The following is a 16,603-nucleotide window of genomic DNA, read 5'->3' as shown; positions in this document are numbered from 1 at the left end:
AAAAAAAAAATCTCAATCCCCCACCCTTATCCACAATAGCCGAATCCAAATTGAAAGCGGAAGCTAACTAGACAAGGTAGGTAAGTTTGTTCCTAGTAAGACCTACACTAGTCGTTCATGTCAATAAGGAGTTTGGATCCTCAACCTATCAGAGTAGAGATACATGCTTTTTTGACACTTTTCTAGTATACAATAGAGATGAAGTTCACGTACGACTTTTGAACCTATTGAAGGTCCCACCTTTAATTCATTTTATCAACATTCACCTACTTCATCTCTATGTGATCAAAAAATTGTTAAAGAAGCACATAGCAGGGTAGAGGATCTAGATAGATCGGATTTTTATCCTGTTCATTTCTGACGTGGAAATAGACTAACGATTTATTTATGGACAAGCAAAATGTGTTTACATGTAAGATTCAATGTTGATATTAAATTAAAATTAAATCATTTTTATTTTTTAAATCAACCTCAATCATCAGATCTAACCTATGAACACCAGTCATTCGTGATCCATTTCCATGTCATAAATGAACCATTGAGGCTCATCAAAAGCCCCTTGCTTGGGGAGTGGAATGGGACCACCAAGTGCGTTAACTGCTGAACCTTCAATGCCATGACTCACGGTGGAAAGGGTCCACGATGTTGGATTAGATAAACAGGACCGTTAGATTGAAGGATTCGTTAGACGGTTGTGATTTTTGGCAATCCATATTAGTGTGGAGCCCTCTTTACATACATAGCGTAAGAGGAGACAAAATTAAGATTAGGACCACAAATCTTCGTGGACCACTGACCAGGACGTAGCAACTAGGGGTTTGGACTTACTGAAAAGACTTTTTAATCCCTGCTCCTTCAAATTATCTTCGCTATGATTCACAGAACATGTCAATATGACTAAAGACAAGGGCATTTGAATGACAAAAAAAGTCCAGAAAAAACTATTTTACTTACCAACTCTATCAAAGCAGAGGATCTAATCCATCTGGTTTTTTTAATCTATGTGCCCCGTGGCGGTTATCCGATTGATACGGTACTCCTTTGTGTGATCATGAAGAAAGAAACTGAAACCGTGTTGACGACGATTTCTCGGAGTTCCTTTCTTTGTTCTTCCAATCGAAGCGATTCAATGGTCATCGCTTTTAATCACTATCTATCATTCGAATCTTTGTTTTTTTAACCTTAGTTCCAGTTCTTCTTCGTCTTCTTCACCTAATCTGACAGTGGCGAAGAGGAAACCAAGCGCAAAGGACAAGCTCCGAGGTCAACAATTCTTTCTGTATCGGTCCAGCCTGGATAGGATAAAACCTTCATAAGTCTCTATTATAATGTAGTCAGTAGTCACTGCACATCTGAATAAGAAATACAATCTGTACTGTAATTTCACTAGAGCTTTCGTTCTTGGAAACTCGAATCGAAGACAAACGGCGTAGTTTGGTTTTTGGTTTGGCTAGTTCCTTAAAAGGCAAAAGGCAAAAGGTTGGATTTTCGTTCTTGTTTGTCGGTTTGTTTTTTCTTCAGTTGGAGACCTCAAAGGCTTTATTCGATTTAAAAAAATGATAAATTTCGATCTTATAGTCGGTATACTGTTGATGTTGATGTTTTAGAAACAATTTATGAAACAATTTATGAGGAATTGAGAGACTGGAGCTCGGAAATTTATAGCTCCGTTCATGGTACTGGTAATTATCGATAGCTGAAGATAAAATTCGAGTGCTGGAGCAGACTTTATGAGAAAAAAACTGTTACCTCGTCTTCAGTACAGAATCGTGGTTGGAGTTGGCGCTGTTAGGTAGTAATGGATGAAGCATCGAATAATCAAGTACACGATCAGCAAGCATCCAGTGAGAGTTCGTCGAATCCGAGTGGTGCTGCTGCATCGGAGGCTATTATTGTGGTAAGGTCTGAAAAAGCTGCTCGTGTTAGTGCAGAAGATGGAGAATCGAAACGCGAGGTCAGTGTATTGGTAACAGGGAAGGATTTTGCGGATGAACAGAAGGCGAATGTTTCTGAACCAGAGAAACATTCTTGTGCCATTGATATTAAATGCAGTGGTGGAACTTTGAGCAGTGAAAATTGGGATGGCGAGAACATCTGTAGGATCTGTCTAAGTTCCGATCAGTTATCTGATACATCAGATCTCATCCAACTTGGTTGTGGCTGTAAAGACGAACTCGGCTTTTCACATCTTCAGTGTGCTGAGACCTGGTTTAGGTTAAAAGGCAACAGGTATTCATTTCTTTTCGAATACCGACTCTTTATGCCTGCTTCCTGTTTTAATATCTAGTGGATCCTCCTTTTTTTCCTACATATGCTTCATGTTGATTTATTCTGCCTTTCCAGGGGACAATCTGTGCTATTTATCCTGACTTCTTATTATAATTCAGCATAAATTGGCTCTTATCATCTGATTGTGGAAATTTGCAATCGGTTCCATACTGCAGGATTCTTTTATTAATATCAGCTCTGTACAATTATGGGGGATGAACTCATGAACCATCACAGTCATGGATAGATGAAAACAAAATACCATTAATCTATGCTAATGCTTAAAATGTACTGTGTTGACTCAAAGAATGTTCCGATTTGCATCTTTTTGCAAAACTTGACCATTTGCACTAGAGATGTAAAAAAATGAATCTTATAGGTCTTTTGCAGTTTGAGTTCCGTTCTTAGAGACCTTAGTTTACAGTCAACCTGTCTGGAGGCAAACACCGGAGATCTTTCTCCTGAAAATCTCAGAGATGGGCCTTCAGTTTTTGGTGAAACTTTTTTTTTTGGGGGAGAGGGAATCATTTGATGAGGGAGTCTGGATCAAGATTTTAAACAGCTTTTAGTGTTATTTTATTAGTTGGAGCTTTAATCCATTTCCTCATTTCAGTTTCTCTATCCTTAGGAGGAAGCATGCGTCGACATCTCATACAAGTATTAAACATTGCATTTCAAATAATATTACTGCTTTCATTTAGAAACTCTGCAGCATATAAATATATTGCTTAATCAAAATGAGAACGATGTAGTCTCAATAGGATGAAGACCAACCAACCAAGAACAGTAGATGATCAGCAGAATAATTAGGGTTCCTGAGCTTTCAGCCAATCGATTCAAATGCTGCTTAGGGTTTTATGGCTTATTGGATGGGTGTCCAGGGTCTGGTTAAGGGTTTAGAAGATTTGAATCTTTGTTGTTCTCAGTTTCAAATTTAAGGTTTTAGGTTTAGGGTTTGGTAATTTAGGGCATCAAGGTTTTAGGGTTTTAAGGAAGTCAACAGGGCTGAGGTTGGGATCGAGTGTTGTTGGCGGGGGGAGGGGGGATGTGGATTTACAAAGAAGGGGAATTCTAATGGAGGGGTTAAGAAATATGAGTACTAGGGAACGGGAAAGAAAAGCGAGTGGGGTAGGGGTTGAAGAAACAGCAGTTTAATTTAGGGGAAGATGAGTGGAACAAAAGCTGACTTGTTACTTACCTGTCCAAGTCTAGTAAGGGACTGCGATGGAGATGGAGTGATGAAGGCAGACCCAAAAGCTCTGGCGAAGGAGAAAACCCTCAATTTGATCCCTAGATGGCTTGGTCGACACCTGGAGATCCCTTACCGTTGATGAGAAGCTACTACACCTTGATCTTATGCTTCAACTAACTCTTTATTAATTTTATTATGATGTTCTCAAATCTGTTTTCTGTTACAAGCATAGGCTATCTATTTATAGCCTTAAAATGACTCCTAACAGTAATCAACATCCAATTAGAATTCAAATAGGACTTCTACTTCTGACTTAAAAAGACTCCTTATCTCAACTTAGACTGACTCAAATAATTACTTAAAAACAGAATTGAACTACTAATAAACTCCTAGTTTTAAATATGCCCAGCTGGACTCGAGTAGAACTGCAAAAGTTACCAGACTACCCCTGATGTCGAGCTGTGGTTCTTATGCTGCTGGGATGCGAGCCTAGGACTTTCTTCGCGCTTTGGGAGTCCTCTTGGGATAGGTTTGGTGACCTACATCAGAGAAACTAGGTAACATGCAGTTAAAGGACAAAAACCTTTCCCAAACTTGTTTCTAACCTGTACAAGTATAATATGGGATGGGATGTATATCTTCAATTACATGATGCTAAGGAATCCCCTGGGTCGAATGGGGCAGCACTCTTGGTCTTTCTGTCTTTCTTTATAAAATGTGGCTTTTGGTTTTTCAATTTGTGCGACTTAACAACTTTTCAAAATTCACTAAATTCAATTACTGAGTGCAGTTAATATTACCAATCCTAGACAAGGGATAGGACTGCTGAGTTGACTATGAATCTAAAAGTTGAAACCAAGAGAATTGTAAATTTCTCAATGATGCTTGTACTAAGATGTAGTAACTGGAGGCTACTCTGTAAGAGAAGTGTTGTCTTTGGTTCCTGCTTCTAATCAGACTCTGTAAAAAATAATTGGATTCTACTACTAATTGCCCAAGGAGAATCTGTTTCTCTTGATGACAGGGCCTCAAGTATTTAAGCCCTCAACTTGAGGGAATTTTTTCTCTAATAATATTGAAAATATACTGATGCAATAGTTGTTAATTTGTTGGGGAGTATCGGCCAAATATTTTACAGGAACAGTCATGGTTCTAAGGGTGTGCCAAGGACAGATTCAAACAGAAGTCCAACGCCTAGAACGAATGATGTGGTTTAGGTACATTAATGATTTAATCATGCATCAGTATGAAGTGAAAAAGGTAGACTTGATTTGAAGGACTGAGGTGATGAAGTGTAAAATTCTTTTCATTGTATTGTCATTATAGTGTTACTCCAAAAAAAAAAAAAAAAAATTCCGTGTCCCACATATAGGATGCTTATCTTGAATTATACAATGAAAGCAAAATACGCTATTAGTGGAGAGATGTCTTTTTGGATGTTATAATGTTACTCTTGTTGATAGGGTTATATTTAATCCCTTGAATGGGTAATTAATTAAAAGAAAAAACTAAAACCTGTCAAAAGTTGACAGGGAAAGCTATTCCTCTGTTGTCTTGTATGTTTTGTGAACTCAATTCACCAATATCATGGCTGAATATCAGCACTTTGTTAAAATTGTATTTAGGTTAATCTGATTCCAAAGTAATGAATATGAATACATTTTTTTAAGATAAATAATCTGATTATTCACAACTTTAAGCTCAACTGCTGCTGACAAATCTGCCTCAGTTTCTCCTGCTGAGGCCCTCTAATGATATTTTTAGTATTGTCCTCCTCACTAAACACTACAGTATGAACATAAATCCCCAAGTTAAAATGACTTACAATACAGACTTGTTTCCAATAGCAACATATTCCACCTTAGCTGGAAATTATTCCCACTCTGGTAACACTTCGATCAGGTGGTCAATCACAAAGTTTCAAGAAAAATAGGTTCTTCTGCTGTCATGCTTGGAGATCAGATTTATTTTCTGTGGACATGTTTTGCTGAGCACATCTCTTTGGCCGAGTTTTGAACTTGTAGAGATCTTCAGGTTAAGCATGCTATTTTGTGTGGAAGCCCTAGATGGATTGGAGTGGTGGAATATGAGTCGTGTTACCAGCTCCAAGTATCATAGAGTAGGTAATGCTGATGATTTGACAGAGATATAAGCATTCCTATGCAAGGTTGTACTGTTACTAGGAAACATGAACAAACTATGTATTTGCCAGGATTGTTTAGTTTGATCTCCAAATAAGCAGCTAACTGTTTAGTGGTGAAGCTAACAAACAATGTACTTGCCAGGATTGTTTAGGTTGATCTCCGAATGAGCAGCTAACTGTTTAGTGGTGAAGCTATGTCTAGAAGAATAATTTGAGCTCATCTCCATTCATAGAAGTTTGGCTTTTCCAAGAGAGACAATTTGCCCCTTCTGCTGTAGTCAGGACAATTCACAACTAGACATTGGGTGAAAATTTAATGGGAAACTACCTCGTTGTCTCTTTTATTTAAGTACTTATTATTGGCTGACTGCAAGAGAAGACAAACTGTCCATGTATCGTTTCCTGACTAAGTTCAAGCTTTTTGTCTGAGAAGATATAATGCCCACTCATTGTCCCTTGTTGTCTTAGAATGTCAAATTAGTGGAACTGTTTATTTAAATCGGTGAAACTGTTACTGTTACTACTACATATCAATGGCAATGGTTTTTTTTTTCTTTCCCTTCTTTAGGAGCACTCTTGCGTGGTTCATGCTTTCAGTAAGTTTTACAAACCTAAGGGGTTTCTTAGTGTTACCTGACCAATCAGTCATTTTTTTCTGCATTTAATTTTTTTGGTAACAGAAAATGTAAATGTGGAGCACCGATGAATGTGTCCTTTTTTCTGATTCATGCAGATGTTGCGAAATTTGTGGTGAGATTGCAAAGAATATTACAGGTGTGGGAAACGGCAGGTCCATGGAAGAATGGAATGGAAGATCTATTGGGAGCACTACCAGTCCCTCAAGAAGGGGTGGAGGATGCTGGCAGGGGCAACCATTTTGCAACTTCCTGATGGCATGCCTGGTAATAGCCTTTATGCTCCCATGGTTTTTCCGTGTAAATTTGTTTTGACAAGAAAACAAACCGGAAGTGTGTATTGTTCACCAAATATCATTCTGCATCCCCCCCCCCCCCCCCAATTCAGCTATGTGTGTTTATGGCTGGATGTTATAGTATGAATTTATCCAATCAATACATACTTGTGCTTCGATTTTTATGACATGGCATGAAAATTGAGCCTTCAGTGCATCCATCCATGTTTCAAAGCCTTATAGAGTTGGAAGCTATGGATTCTCAGATTCAATACCAATAGAAGATGAGGCATTTTGTCAAGCAAATAATTTAGCAGGAAGTAGGGCAGTCTGATTATTACAAGGTTGCAACGGGGTTCCGCAGTGATGATGTCAAATGTTTGCAACAGAGCAGACGCAAATTGGCTTGGCAACTGTAACCCCTCTTCTCTCTCTCTCTCTCTCTCTGTGTTTGGGTGGAATTCTTTTGGGCAACTTTCCAGTCATTCATTCAGTGTTCTAGGATCTACATTGTAAAATATGAAATCAACTTTGTTATTTATCCAGTTAGAGATTTGGTGGAGGATATTCTCATTCCTATACTCTCTCTCCTGGATTGGGAGGCGAAGAAAAAGAGAGAAGGGGGGGGGGGGGGGGTTGGAGGCTTGGAGCTGTTGGGGGCTGGGTTTGAATGGGTTGTGTTTGGGAACCGTTAAGCCCAAATGGGGTTTTTCAGCCCCGAAACCGTTAAGCCCAAACTAAAACGGCTCCAAATCACACCGTCAGGCGTTAACAGCCTTAATTCTTGCTCTTCCTTATTTTATACAATCTTACTTTTCCCCTTGTGGGGATCTGGTTAATGATGTTATTCATTTATCTAAAAATATTCTGAAATCCACCATCCTCCTATCTCTAGACTCTACTAGTGTGGAATCTTTTTCATCTTGAAATTCACCATCCATGCTATGGAGTCTCTGTTCTTTGCCTTCCTTTGGAAAGGGCGTGAAGCATCCCGCTACATCTACCTTGTCTGTTGGTCAACCATTTGTCACCCAACCTTTGAAGGTGACCTTGGTATTCATCGGATCTCTGATGTATTTCTGGCTTGCCTTCTTAAATTTATTTAGAAAATTGCTTCAAAGCAGGATTCCATTTGGGTTAATTGAGTCTACTCTTTCATTTTTCGTTCAGATTCCTTCTAGATGGTCCCCATGTCCTCCAATCATTCATGGATTTGGAGGAAAATTCTCTTGCTGTGTCCCCGTGCTTTCTTTGCTATCTCTACTTCAGTCTCCATTGGCTTCTCCATCTCATTTTGGCTAGACCCGTGGCATCTGTTGGGCATTCTCTTTCCCTATTTGGCTCTCGTGCAGTATATAATACCAATATCCCCGAGTCTATTGCCTTGTCCGCTTTCATTTCCAATGGCTCTTGGACCCCTGCTCCCCTCCCCATTTTCACACTAGCGTGGGATTCTTTTCCCACTATTTCTAGCTCCCCCAGTGACACTATCATTTGGCTTTCATCCCCTACCAAAACATTTTCCACCTCTTCTGCCTGGAACTTTTTCCGTGCCCACAACCTTAAACCCCCTAGCCTCCCCTATTTTGGTTTAAAAACCACATCCCCCGTCACTCCCTTACCCTTTGGAGGGCCTTTAACCATACCCTCCCCACCCAATTCTTCCTTATTGGTCGCCATATCCCTATTAACCTAAATTGCATCCTTTGTTAGAATGGTTCAAATGACTTTGATCGCCTTTTCTTTTCTTGCCCTTTTTCGAGACCTATCTGGGGAAAAGCTTTATCTTACATTTGGCTTGGTTTTGCTAGTGAGTGGTCTTAGATTCTGAGAAACTTCCTAGATTCTTCTATTTGCGATTGGGTTTGTAAGCTCGTGTTTTATGTCTCTATTCATCATTTTTGGTGGGAGTGTAATCTTTGGAGATAGACTTCCAAATCCCGTTCGAAAGATATGATTTAAAATGCCATCCATTTTAATGTTTTTTCTAAGCTTGTATCTTCTCCTCAGCTCTTGAAGTCTTGATTGATGATACCCCAAGGAACAACCCTTATTGTTGTTTTCTGGGGCCTTAACCTTTCTTTCCGGTCTTCTCCCTAAACACCGTCATTCTTGTTTCCTATTTCGTTAATATATTATTTATTAATCATAAAAATTATATATATATATTTCAAAGTCATTCGGAATCTAGTTATTTTTCTGTTTGGTAGAAAGGATATTCATTAAAATGAAGAAGCCGCAACATACATGGCTGAGGTTACACCAAACCTAGAAACCATGGATCGAAAAGAGGCCATCCAATCCAAGACAACACAGACTGGCCTTTTGAGCCAAGGAATCAGCAATGCTATTTCCCTCCCTGGAATGAAACTGAAATAATAATGCAACAAAGATACCAAAAATATGCAAAACATCAATTAGGACAGGGCGAGCCACCATCGGAAGTCGGAACCATTGTGCCTTGCCCCGTTGGAGAAACTGAACCACAGTCATTCAATCTGAAAAAACTGAAATCGATGTGTATTCCAATTGGAGATAATGTTGAAGAATTTCAAGGATCGACAAACATTCTCCCACCACAATCTCCAATCGCATAGTTCCAACTAAAATGGGAAAAGCTTTCTCTAATCACAAAGCCCACGCCACTGGGTCCACCATTTGGTTTATGGCTGGTGTCATGGAAGACTATATATATATATATATATATTTTTGTACAATGGCTCTTTTTATTTATGGGGATAGGGATATTACATATGCCGCCAGAAGAAGTTGAACCCATGACCTCTCCACTGAGAAGTAGGTTCCTAACCATCCTACTACTCCTCCATTGGCATCATGGAAGCCATTGATATTCATCCACCTGTTGAGACGTTGAGAGTGGTACATCTTGCAAACCCAGATACATAGAAGAGAAAAATCCGCATGAGCAGGACATGCAAAGGAGAACCGCGTTCAAATCCTTAAATTTGTAAAATAAATCAAAGGATTATTTTGGGGTGGGGTGGAGGGGGAGGGTCTTTCAACCATAAGAGGCATGAGGGATTTTGATCAGAATGTGGGATCTTTTATTTGCGAGGGTAGAGGATTGTGCTCCTCTCACATCCATTAAACGCATGTTTAGGAGAATGGTCCATCTTCGATTCACCATGTCAGTGTTTAGAAGTGTAAAAAGAACACATGCTCTATTCCTGTCAGTGAGGATCTAACCTCCTAGCAACCCGCCTCAAGGAAATACTGCGAATGCCATTACTTTTCGAGGAATCTGATTGATTGATCCAAAAGAGCGTTTCAATCATCAATCGAAAATCAGATTATACAGGGTTAGGTTGCTTCCTCCCTCTTCTCTTTGGATGTCATACATCCACATTTGACAACTCACAAAATAAAATAATAAAATAATAAAATAACAATAAAACAAAATCATGATATTTATGTATCTATGTCTCTGCTCAAACTTTAATTGTGTTTGATCTGTCTCTTTTCTTGGCTATCTAAAATAGCCTTGGTCCAAGATACCTGCCGTTGGCAAGTAGAAATCTTGCCAGAATAGATTCTGGTCTAGAACATATTATGAAGCAAGAAAATAGAGGGAACAATTTAGTTCTTCAATGCATAAGAGCCCGAGAGTCTGTACATCAAACACAGCCAAAACTTTCATTTGCGTAGGACAATCACAATGCAGACCACATATGCTACACAAAAAAACAGAACTACAGGCATGGGGAGCTTGACAAACTGAGCTCCATTGCGAAGACTTCAAATATTTGCTCCTGTTGTGTTGAGAATCTGAAATACTTGTGGATTTAGCAACAGCAAGCTGGTGTTAATCCAAGCCGTGAGATTGTTAGGAACTGGAATGCCAGTGATCCTCTCTCTTTCTCTAGGCTGTACTGATAGGTTTGGTGGCCTTAATTTTCCAATAGAATAACTGTAACCTCCATGACATCTACAGAACAGGAAAGTTTCAAAAGGGCTTTGGGATTGTGGGTTCTCACAAGGTGTACATGCACATCCTAATGAAAAGGAAAAAGGAAAAGCTTCATACCATACCAAACCAAACTGCATTCAAAGTGCGTAACTCCAATTCATGCTGACATGCTTGCAAGTCTAAAATTCCACCTGCACTCCCCAGAATAACTCTAACTTGATCCCTACGTCCAAACTCTGCTGCCACCATCAGCTGCTTGAAAGTTTTCTTTTGGGGTTGGGGTGTAAGGTTCACTACAGAACATCAGTCATAAAATTTGAAAAATTCATATGATTAAATAGGATGAAAATAAGATAAAATCCCCACTAGCAGAAAAATGGTCATATACATAATCTACCAAATTTAATTTGTTTTAACTTGTCTGTGATGTTAGTATTGGCACCTTTTTAAAGAAGACAGGCTTTTCTTCATTCCAAAAGTCCAAAATGGAGGAAGGCTTTCTTGTTTTCTATAGATCATCAAACCAGGTAGAGATTTGGCTTGCTCCAATCAACTCAAATTAGGTCATTCACATAACATCGATATTTCATTTCTTTACTCTCAGTTTGACAATTTCCATCTCCAATAAATCAATTGATAATGTGCAAACAAAGGACTGGCTCATTAGAAAAAAATATAATAAAATTATTTTAATGAATCAAAGGAGCTACAACTGTTAGCCTGACACATAGATCTTCAACAAGCAGCACCTCTCTGCTTTTGAGACCACTTTCACTAATCCCTGTGATCCATTGCCCCATCAACAATAGATATAACACTAGAACTAACGGCAAGTCTGAAACTACGATATTAGTTGCAAGACCCTAAACATAGTACAATATATATTTCAGACATATATTGGTTAAAGATATGACCGGTAAAATACATTCAAGTCCAGAGACACTCATAAGAACTTATATATAATAGAATATCAGTGTATACATACAAGCAGCAGGAACGGAATTAAATAAAGTAAAGAAGCAGATAGCACTAGTCAATTGCATGCTTGATTTTTCTTTCTTTTTATTCTCTTTAATTTTCCCTTCTAGTGTGGTGGGGTTTCAAATTACATGCAAGATGCATTTATAACAACCAACATCTTACCAAATTAACCAAAAAATAGAAGGGGGGAAAAAAAAAAAAAGAAAAACTAAACCACCACTGTTGTTACTTTCAACACATGCTCACAATTCACAACTGAAGTTGCTATACCACTGACAGTAATCAACGGAATCCATCAGAGAGAAAGGGTGGAACTGGGCAGTCATGCTTTCAAAGTATACACAACTCAATCTAATTAGATTAGGACAAGGAATACATCCATATTGCAGCCAGCAGGAACCTTCAATGACTTTTACCACCAGATCTGGAAACTTGTCTCCAGAGCTTCAAAATCCTTTTGCAAATAGAAGGGGGATGTTTTTCTGAGTTTTCACTCCATTATGCCTCTGAAAGCTCAACAGTATCATCTCAAGCATGCTCAACTGGATTTTGATCTAATCAGAGAAATCATTCCACTTAGAAGGAAATTTGAAATTGTTGCTCAAGACCTGGTAATTAACATTTTCCTGTCTTACCGGACAAAATGAAACTATATGCATAGCTTATGAAGAACCTATTATGGCAGAACAATTGACTGCACACAGAAGATGGGAAGACGGGAAGACATAGTTACCCATGAATAAATAATGAATAGATACATCAACCCACTAAAAGGGAACATGGGTGAAGAGATTGAAGCTTACTAAAAAATTTACATTACTGAATCTTTGAGTACATAATTCAAATGCATCTCCATTGGCCATTCACATGCCGGGAACAGTACAGCCTCTGCCAACTCCAAGATCCTTCAATAAAATTATCTGCATAGTATATTTACTGTTAAGCGTTTGTAGCAAGATAGACACCCCAACATTACTTTTTTAAGTGAAAGAACTAAAAGCGTGGCATCCATCATCCAGGATAAATAGTAAGCAAATAAAAAACTTAGACAACAGATCCCAATCCACCGAGTTCTTATTAGTGTACTCAGTCAACCAAATAATAACTCAAATGGAACAAAAAGAAAAACAACAGAAGAAAACAAATGGCATGGAGACAAAAATTCTCATGCACTTAATGTTATTCTTTCCTAAACATCAATCTTTAGCATGTACTTTTCATCTCAAACAACAGCAACACATTTAAATAGCCTTCCTAAGTGCCTTGGTGATAGGGCAGCTGCAAAGCATTACCACGTCATAATATTCTTCTGGTTTTTTTTTTTTTTTTGCATAAACATTTTATTTGGCAGAAGTAGCATATTAAAAATCATATAATTCCACCTATATGTTATGTATATTTATTAAACAATCATACCAAATGAAGGTATTCATCAGAAAAAAATATACCAACAAACTATGTTTATCATACCATCATGGCAATATAGCATAATATAGAAGTATGCTAATCTCTAAGACGTCTGACTGCTCAAATGATTTTATTATTCCACAAGACTACTGGTATTAGATAGAGCACAAAACCAGCTTTCCAACAAATGCAGTTTATATCTGATTCTATTGAAAGAGTTAACCTTGACTGCATGTATGCTGCCAATATTGCTCAAAATGAGAATACCATTTTAGATATCAAAATAAATGAATTTTTACACACTTTTGGTTTCTAGCAATGTTTTTAAGATTTATAAATTATTAAATTTGAGAAAAACCCTACCATTAGAAGGGTATTATTAATGATATCAGGCTACGGGCAAATACTTGATTCAATACAATAAAAACCAGCGTAAGGTGCGTTGCAATAAATTGGCAGTCACCCAGGCCCCAGTAAAGATGCCTAGATGCCATCTGCCCAGGCTGTTGTTGAATCTTCCATTTGATGGTTGTTTTCCTTTAGTTTGGCATTTTGAGGTTCTTTTTTATTTTGGGTGGGTGGGGAATTGATCCTTTCACCTAAAGAAAGTAGCATATTTTTCATAGGAACTCCTAAGCATCATGGTGATGATTTTGTAACATAGTATTTGGGCTTTTTTTTTTTAAAGTAGCCAGGCTTCTTCTTGAAACTTTTTTCATCTGATACATTTTTTATTTACCATGCAACATCTTTGGAACTGTGGCCTCCTTTAAGTTCCTTATTTGAGATATATTTAGTTGTTCGAAAAAGAAATCAAATCTATAACGATAATATATATCTATGACTTTTCGTAAAAGATTTTATATTTCACCACTTTGTTGCAGGCTATGGTGTTTGATAACCTGATGGTGGGAATCTAGACTGTATATCGCCGGCCACTCTCTAGTGGGTAGTTCAAGTAATAAAATAATGTAAAAGTATACATTGAAACATCTATTCACTGCTGCCTATCAATGTAAAACAACAATATGACCACCACATTTTAAATAGAGATTAAAATGAAACTTCTGGATTAACCAAATATGCCTGTAATTCAGGTCACTGACTGTTAGACCTAAAGAAAGCTTCACAACATCCTCACTGGAAGTCATAAGATTCTAGGGGATCTCTGGCTATCACCCAAAGAAATAAACAAATCATATATGTTCTACTTTTTCGTCTGTTAGTTTTCAACACCTGCTGTCTGTTAGTTTTCAAGGTCTTTTTGTCTGTTAGAAAGGACATCTTAACCCTTGATTATTGAACCAAAATAAGTGCACAACAATATATATCTTATAAAATGTAAAGAACAAAACTTACAATTTTCATACATTGGCTCCAGGTCAAAGCAAATACCAACAAAAGGTTTAAATTGGCATTCACACAAGTTGGCATGAAATGAAGCAAGATCTTGTACGTAACTCTGGTGGTCTCAGACAACACCAAACAACCAACATGAACCTGTCAAAAATAAGAATAGATGGTCTAAGTATAAATATTCCAAACAACTGGAGGCATCAATCTCAAAGGATTGGAACATTACATTTCATCTCAGTGAAGTTTTTGGAAAGCATCATGCTTCTTTTCTGTTTCCATATCAGTAAGGCTCACTGTGCACATATCAATCAGATTATCACTAATTCAACTGCAGCAATGCAGAGAACAAGTATAAGCCATTCCAGATGTGGCTACAAGGAACTGCATAAAATCTAGCTCTGCTGCAGCAAGGGCAGAATCCTTCAGTCAAATAAATCATCCAGTCCACAACCTCCCCGAACCAATGATTATTCAGTAGCCATCTCAGCATGCCATAGTGTTAGCCATCCAGAATTTTGACCGAAGCATCCTTGCTTCTTTTTTAAGTCCTAAAGAACGAAGCCCGCAAAGAACAGCCCGTCGATCTGCAGCAAGTACTTTCTTTCCTTCTCGTAAGCAGGACAGGATGAGCATGGATGCTGCACGATACCTTCTTACCTTGCAAAGACCATGCACCATGGAAGAATATGTGAATGAGTCCTTCAGCTTCATCTTTTCAAAGACCTTCATTGCATAATCCACCTGACCTGCTTCACATAACCCATGAATCAAGCAGTTGGAAGCCACCAAGTCAGATTCGAAATGCCTCATCTTCATATACTCCAAATGCTGCTGAGCCTTATTAAAGTCACCTGTCTTGCATAATCCATTAACCAAGATTGTGTGGGTATACTCATCACTTTTCATCCCACCTTTCTCTATCTCATTCAACAACTCAAGTGCAGTCTCTAGCTTACCTTCTTTGCAATACAGATTAATCAAAGTGTTGTAGGTTATTATATCAAACTTGCAGCCATTCCTCATCATCTCCCACATACAATCATTAGCCTCTTTCGTCCTACCTATCTTAATCAAAGCACTGACTACAGTACAATATGCAAGGGTATCAAGGGGATACCCTTTACTCCTCATCTCTGAATATATCTGAAATCCATCTTCAAACTTCCCAGAACTAAAGTAACATTTCATAACGGTAGTATGAGTTATGACATTTGGGGTAAGACCTGATTCTCCGAGCTCCTTAATGATTCTTCTCGCTTGTCCCAGCCGACCCGATTTGCAAAGCCCATCAATGAGTATATTAAATGTTACTAGATGAGGAAGAAACCCATGGCGTTGTAAGCTCCTGAACAACTCGAGGGCATTAGTAGCATATCCTGCTTTGCACAGGCCGTTAATCATGGTGTTAAACGTTGTTTGACAAGGAGAGATATTAGCCAGGATTATATCCCGATATATCTTGTCCGCATCCTGTGGCCTTCCAGATTTAAATAAACAATGCATCAAAGTATTGTAACTCCACACATCGGGAGTAATACCTCTGTTCAGCATTTCGTCGAACAGTTCAAAAGCTCTTGATAGTTGTCGATGTCTACTAGCACCGGCAATCAAGGTATTGTAAGTAACAACATCTGGCCATATTCGGGCTTCACTCATTCTATGGATAATTCTATACCCCGTATCAACTCCATCAAATCGGCAATAGGCTGCGATCAATGTATTGTAAGTTACAACATCTGGGAGATAACCCAATCGTATCCCATCACAGATTACTGTTTCAGCTTTCTCTAATTGCTGGGCTCTGCAAAGCGAAGCCACGCATATATTCAATAAACGAGTTGGCAATCTAGAGATCATCCTTTGCAGTATACAACAATAAAATGCCAAGCATGAATCATAATCAAATAGGAACTTTCAAAGTCAAACGAATTGAACAAAAAGACATCGTTTCTCCAGATATAAACAGACCAAGAAAGCTATACAAATCCAATCAAGCAGGCTGATTATATGCCATAACGAAGTTCGCCCATCAAACGTAGAATTCTTCAGCAAATCCAACCTAAAACTAATGGTAAATCTTATCATAGACATGGCTGCGCAGACGCAGCATGGAACAGATGAGAAACGGATGTCACGAACTGCAAGCCGAGACGCTGAGGAAGCACCTTAGTACAGGTCAGAAGCTCCTCGAGTTGCAAACAGCCTAGATTCGTCAGGATCTCCGCTGACTATGGTTTGTAATCTTGGTAGCAGCGCATCGAACCGGTTTTGAGATCGGATTTGGTATCACACAGAAGTGGAGCAGGTTTACCCTTCCCCTTTTTTAATAATATTTTTAAAATGTTTTGGGGGATGGATAACTTTATACTAGGGGTAAAAACTATTACACGAACGTTCAATCCATGACCTCTTCACTAA

At 38.4% G+C, this 16,603-nt stretch overlaps 2 protein-coding genes across 3 annotated transcripts; one reads left to right on the top strand and one right to left on the bottom strand.

The window, feature by feature from the left end:
* Positions 1–993: 993 nt before the first annotated feature.
* Positions 994–6,613, top strand: LOC149025459 (uncharacterized). The gene is made up of 2 exons (XM_089145682.1): positions 994–2,229; positions 6,337–6,613. The coding sequence occupies exons 1-2, from the start codon at positions 1,799–1,801 to the stop codon at positions 6,551–6,553; spliced, it is 648 nt and encodes a 215-aa protein (XP_089001808.1). The 5' UTR covers positions 994–1,798; the 3' UTR covers positions 6,554–6,613.
* Positions 6,614–9,410: 2,797 nt separating this feature from the next.
* LOC149025458 (uncharacterized) lies at positions 9,411–16,458 on the bottom strand. 2 transcript variants are annotated; one of them, XM_089145681.1, is made up of 4 exons: positions 16,154–16,458; positions 14,412–15,986; positions 14,189–14,329; positions 9,411–12,342 (listed from the first exon to the last, which is right to left on the bottom strand). In XM_089145681.1, exon 2 carries the CDS (start codon positions 15,839–15,841, stop codon positions 14,669–14,671), a length of 1,173 nt encoding a protein of 390 aa, XP_089001807.1. In that variant the 5' UTR covers positions 15,842–15,986; positions 16,154–16,458; the 3' UTR covers positions 9,411–12,342; positions 14,189–14,329; positions 14,412–14,668. The 2 variants fall into 2 exon arrangements, with proteins under 2 accessions (XP_089001807.1, XP_089001806.1); XM_089145680.1 differs by having other exon boundaries at positions 14,412–16,458.
* Between the last annotated feature and the right edge of the window lie 145 nt (positions 16,459–16,603).

This window comes from Hakea prostrata, chromosome 2, assembly GCF_041222555.1.
Source record: "Hakea prostrata isolate BN-2017 chromosome 2, UWA_Hpros_2, whole genome shotgun sequence".
NCBI lineage: Eukaryota > Viridiplantae > Streptophyta > Magnoliopsida > Proteales > Proteaceae > Hakea > Hakea prostrata.
This window is presented reverse-complemented; position numbering and strand designations above follow the sequence as displayed.

Coding starts and splice junctions, on each gene's coding strand:
- LOC149025459 (XM_089145682.1), top strand. CDS start 1,799: ATGGATGAAGCATCGAATAATCAAGTACACGATCAGCAAGCATCCAGT. Junction 2,230..6,336: donor TTTAGGTTAAAAGGCAACAG/GTATTCATTTCT, acceptor TGATTCATGCAG/ATGTTGCGAAATTTGTGGTG.
- LOC149025458 (XM_089145680.1), bottom strand. CDS start 16,042: ATGATCTCTAGATTGCCAACTCGTTTATTGAATATATGCGTGGCTTCG.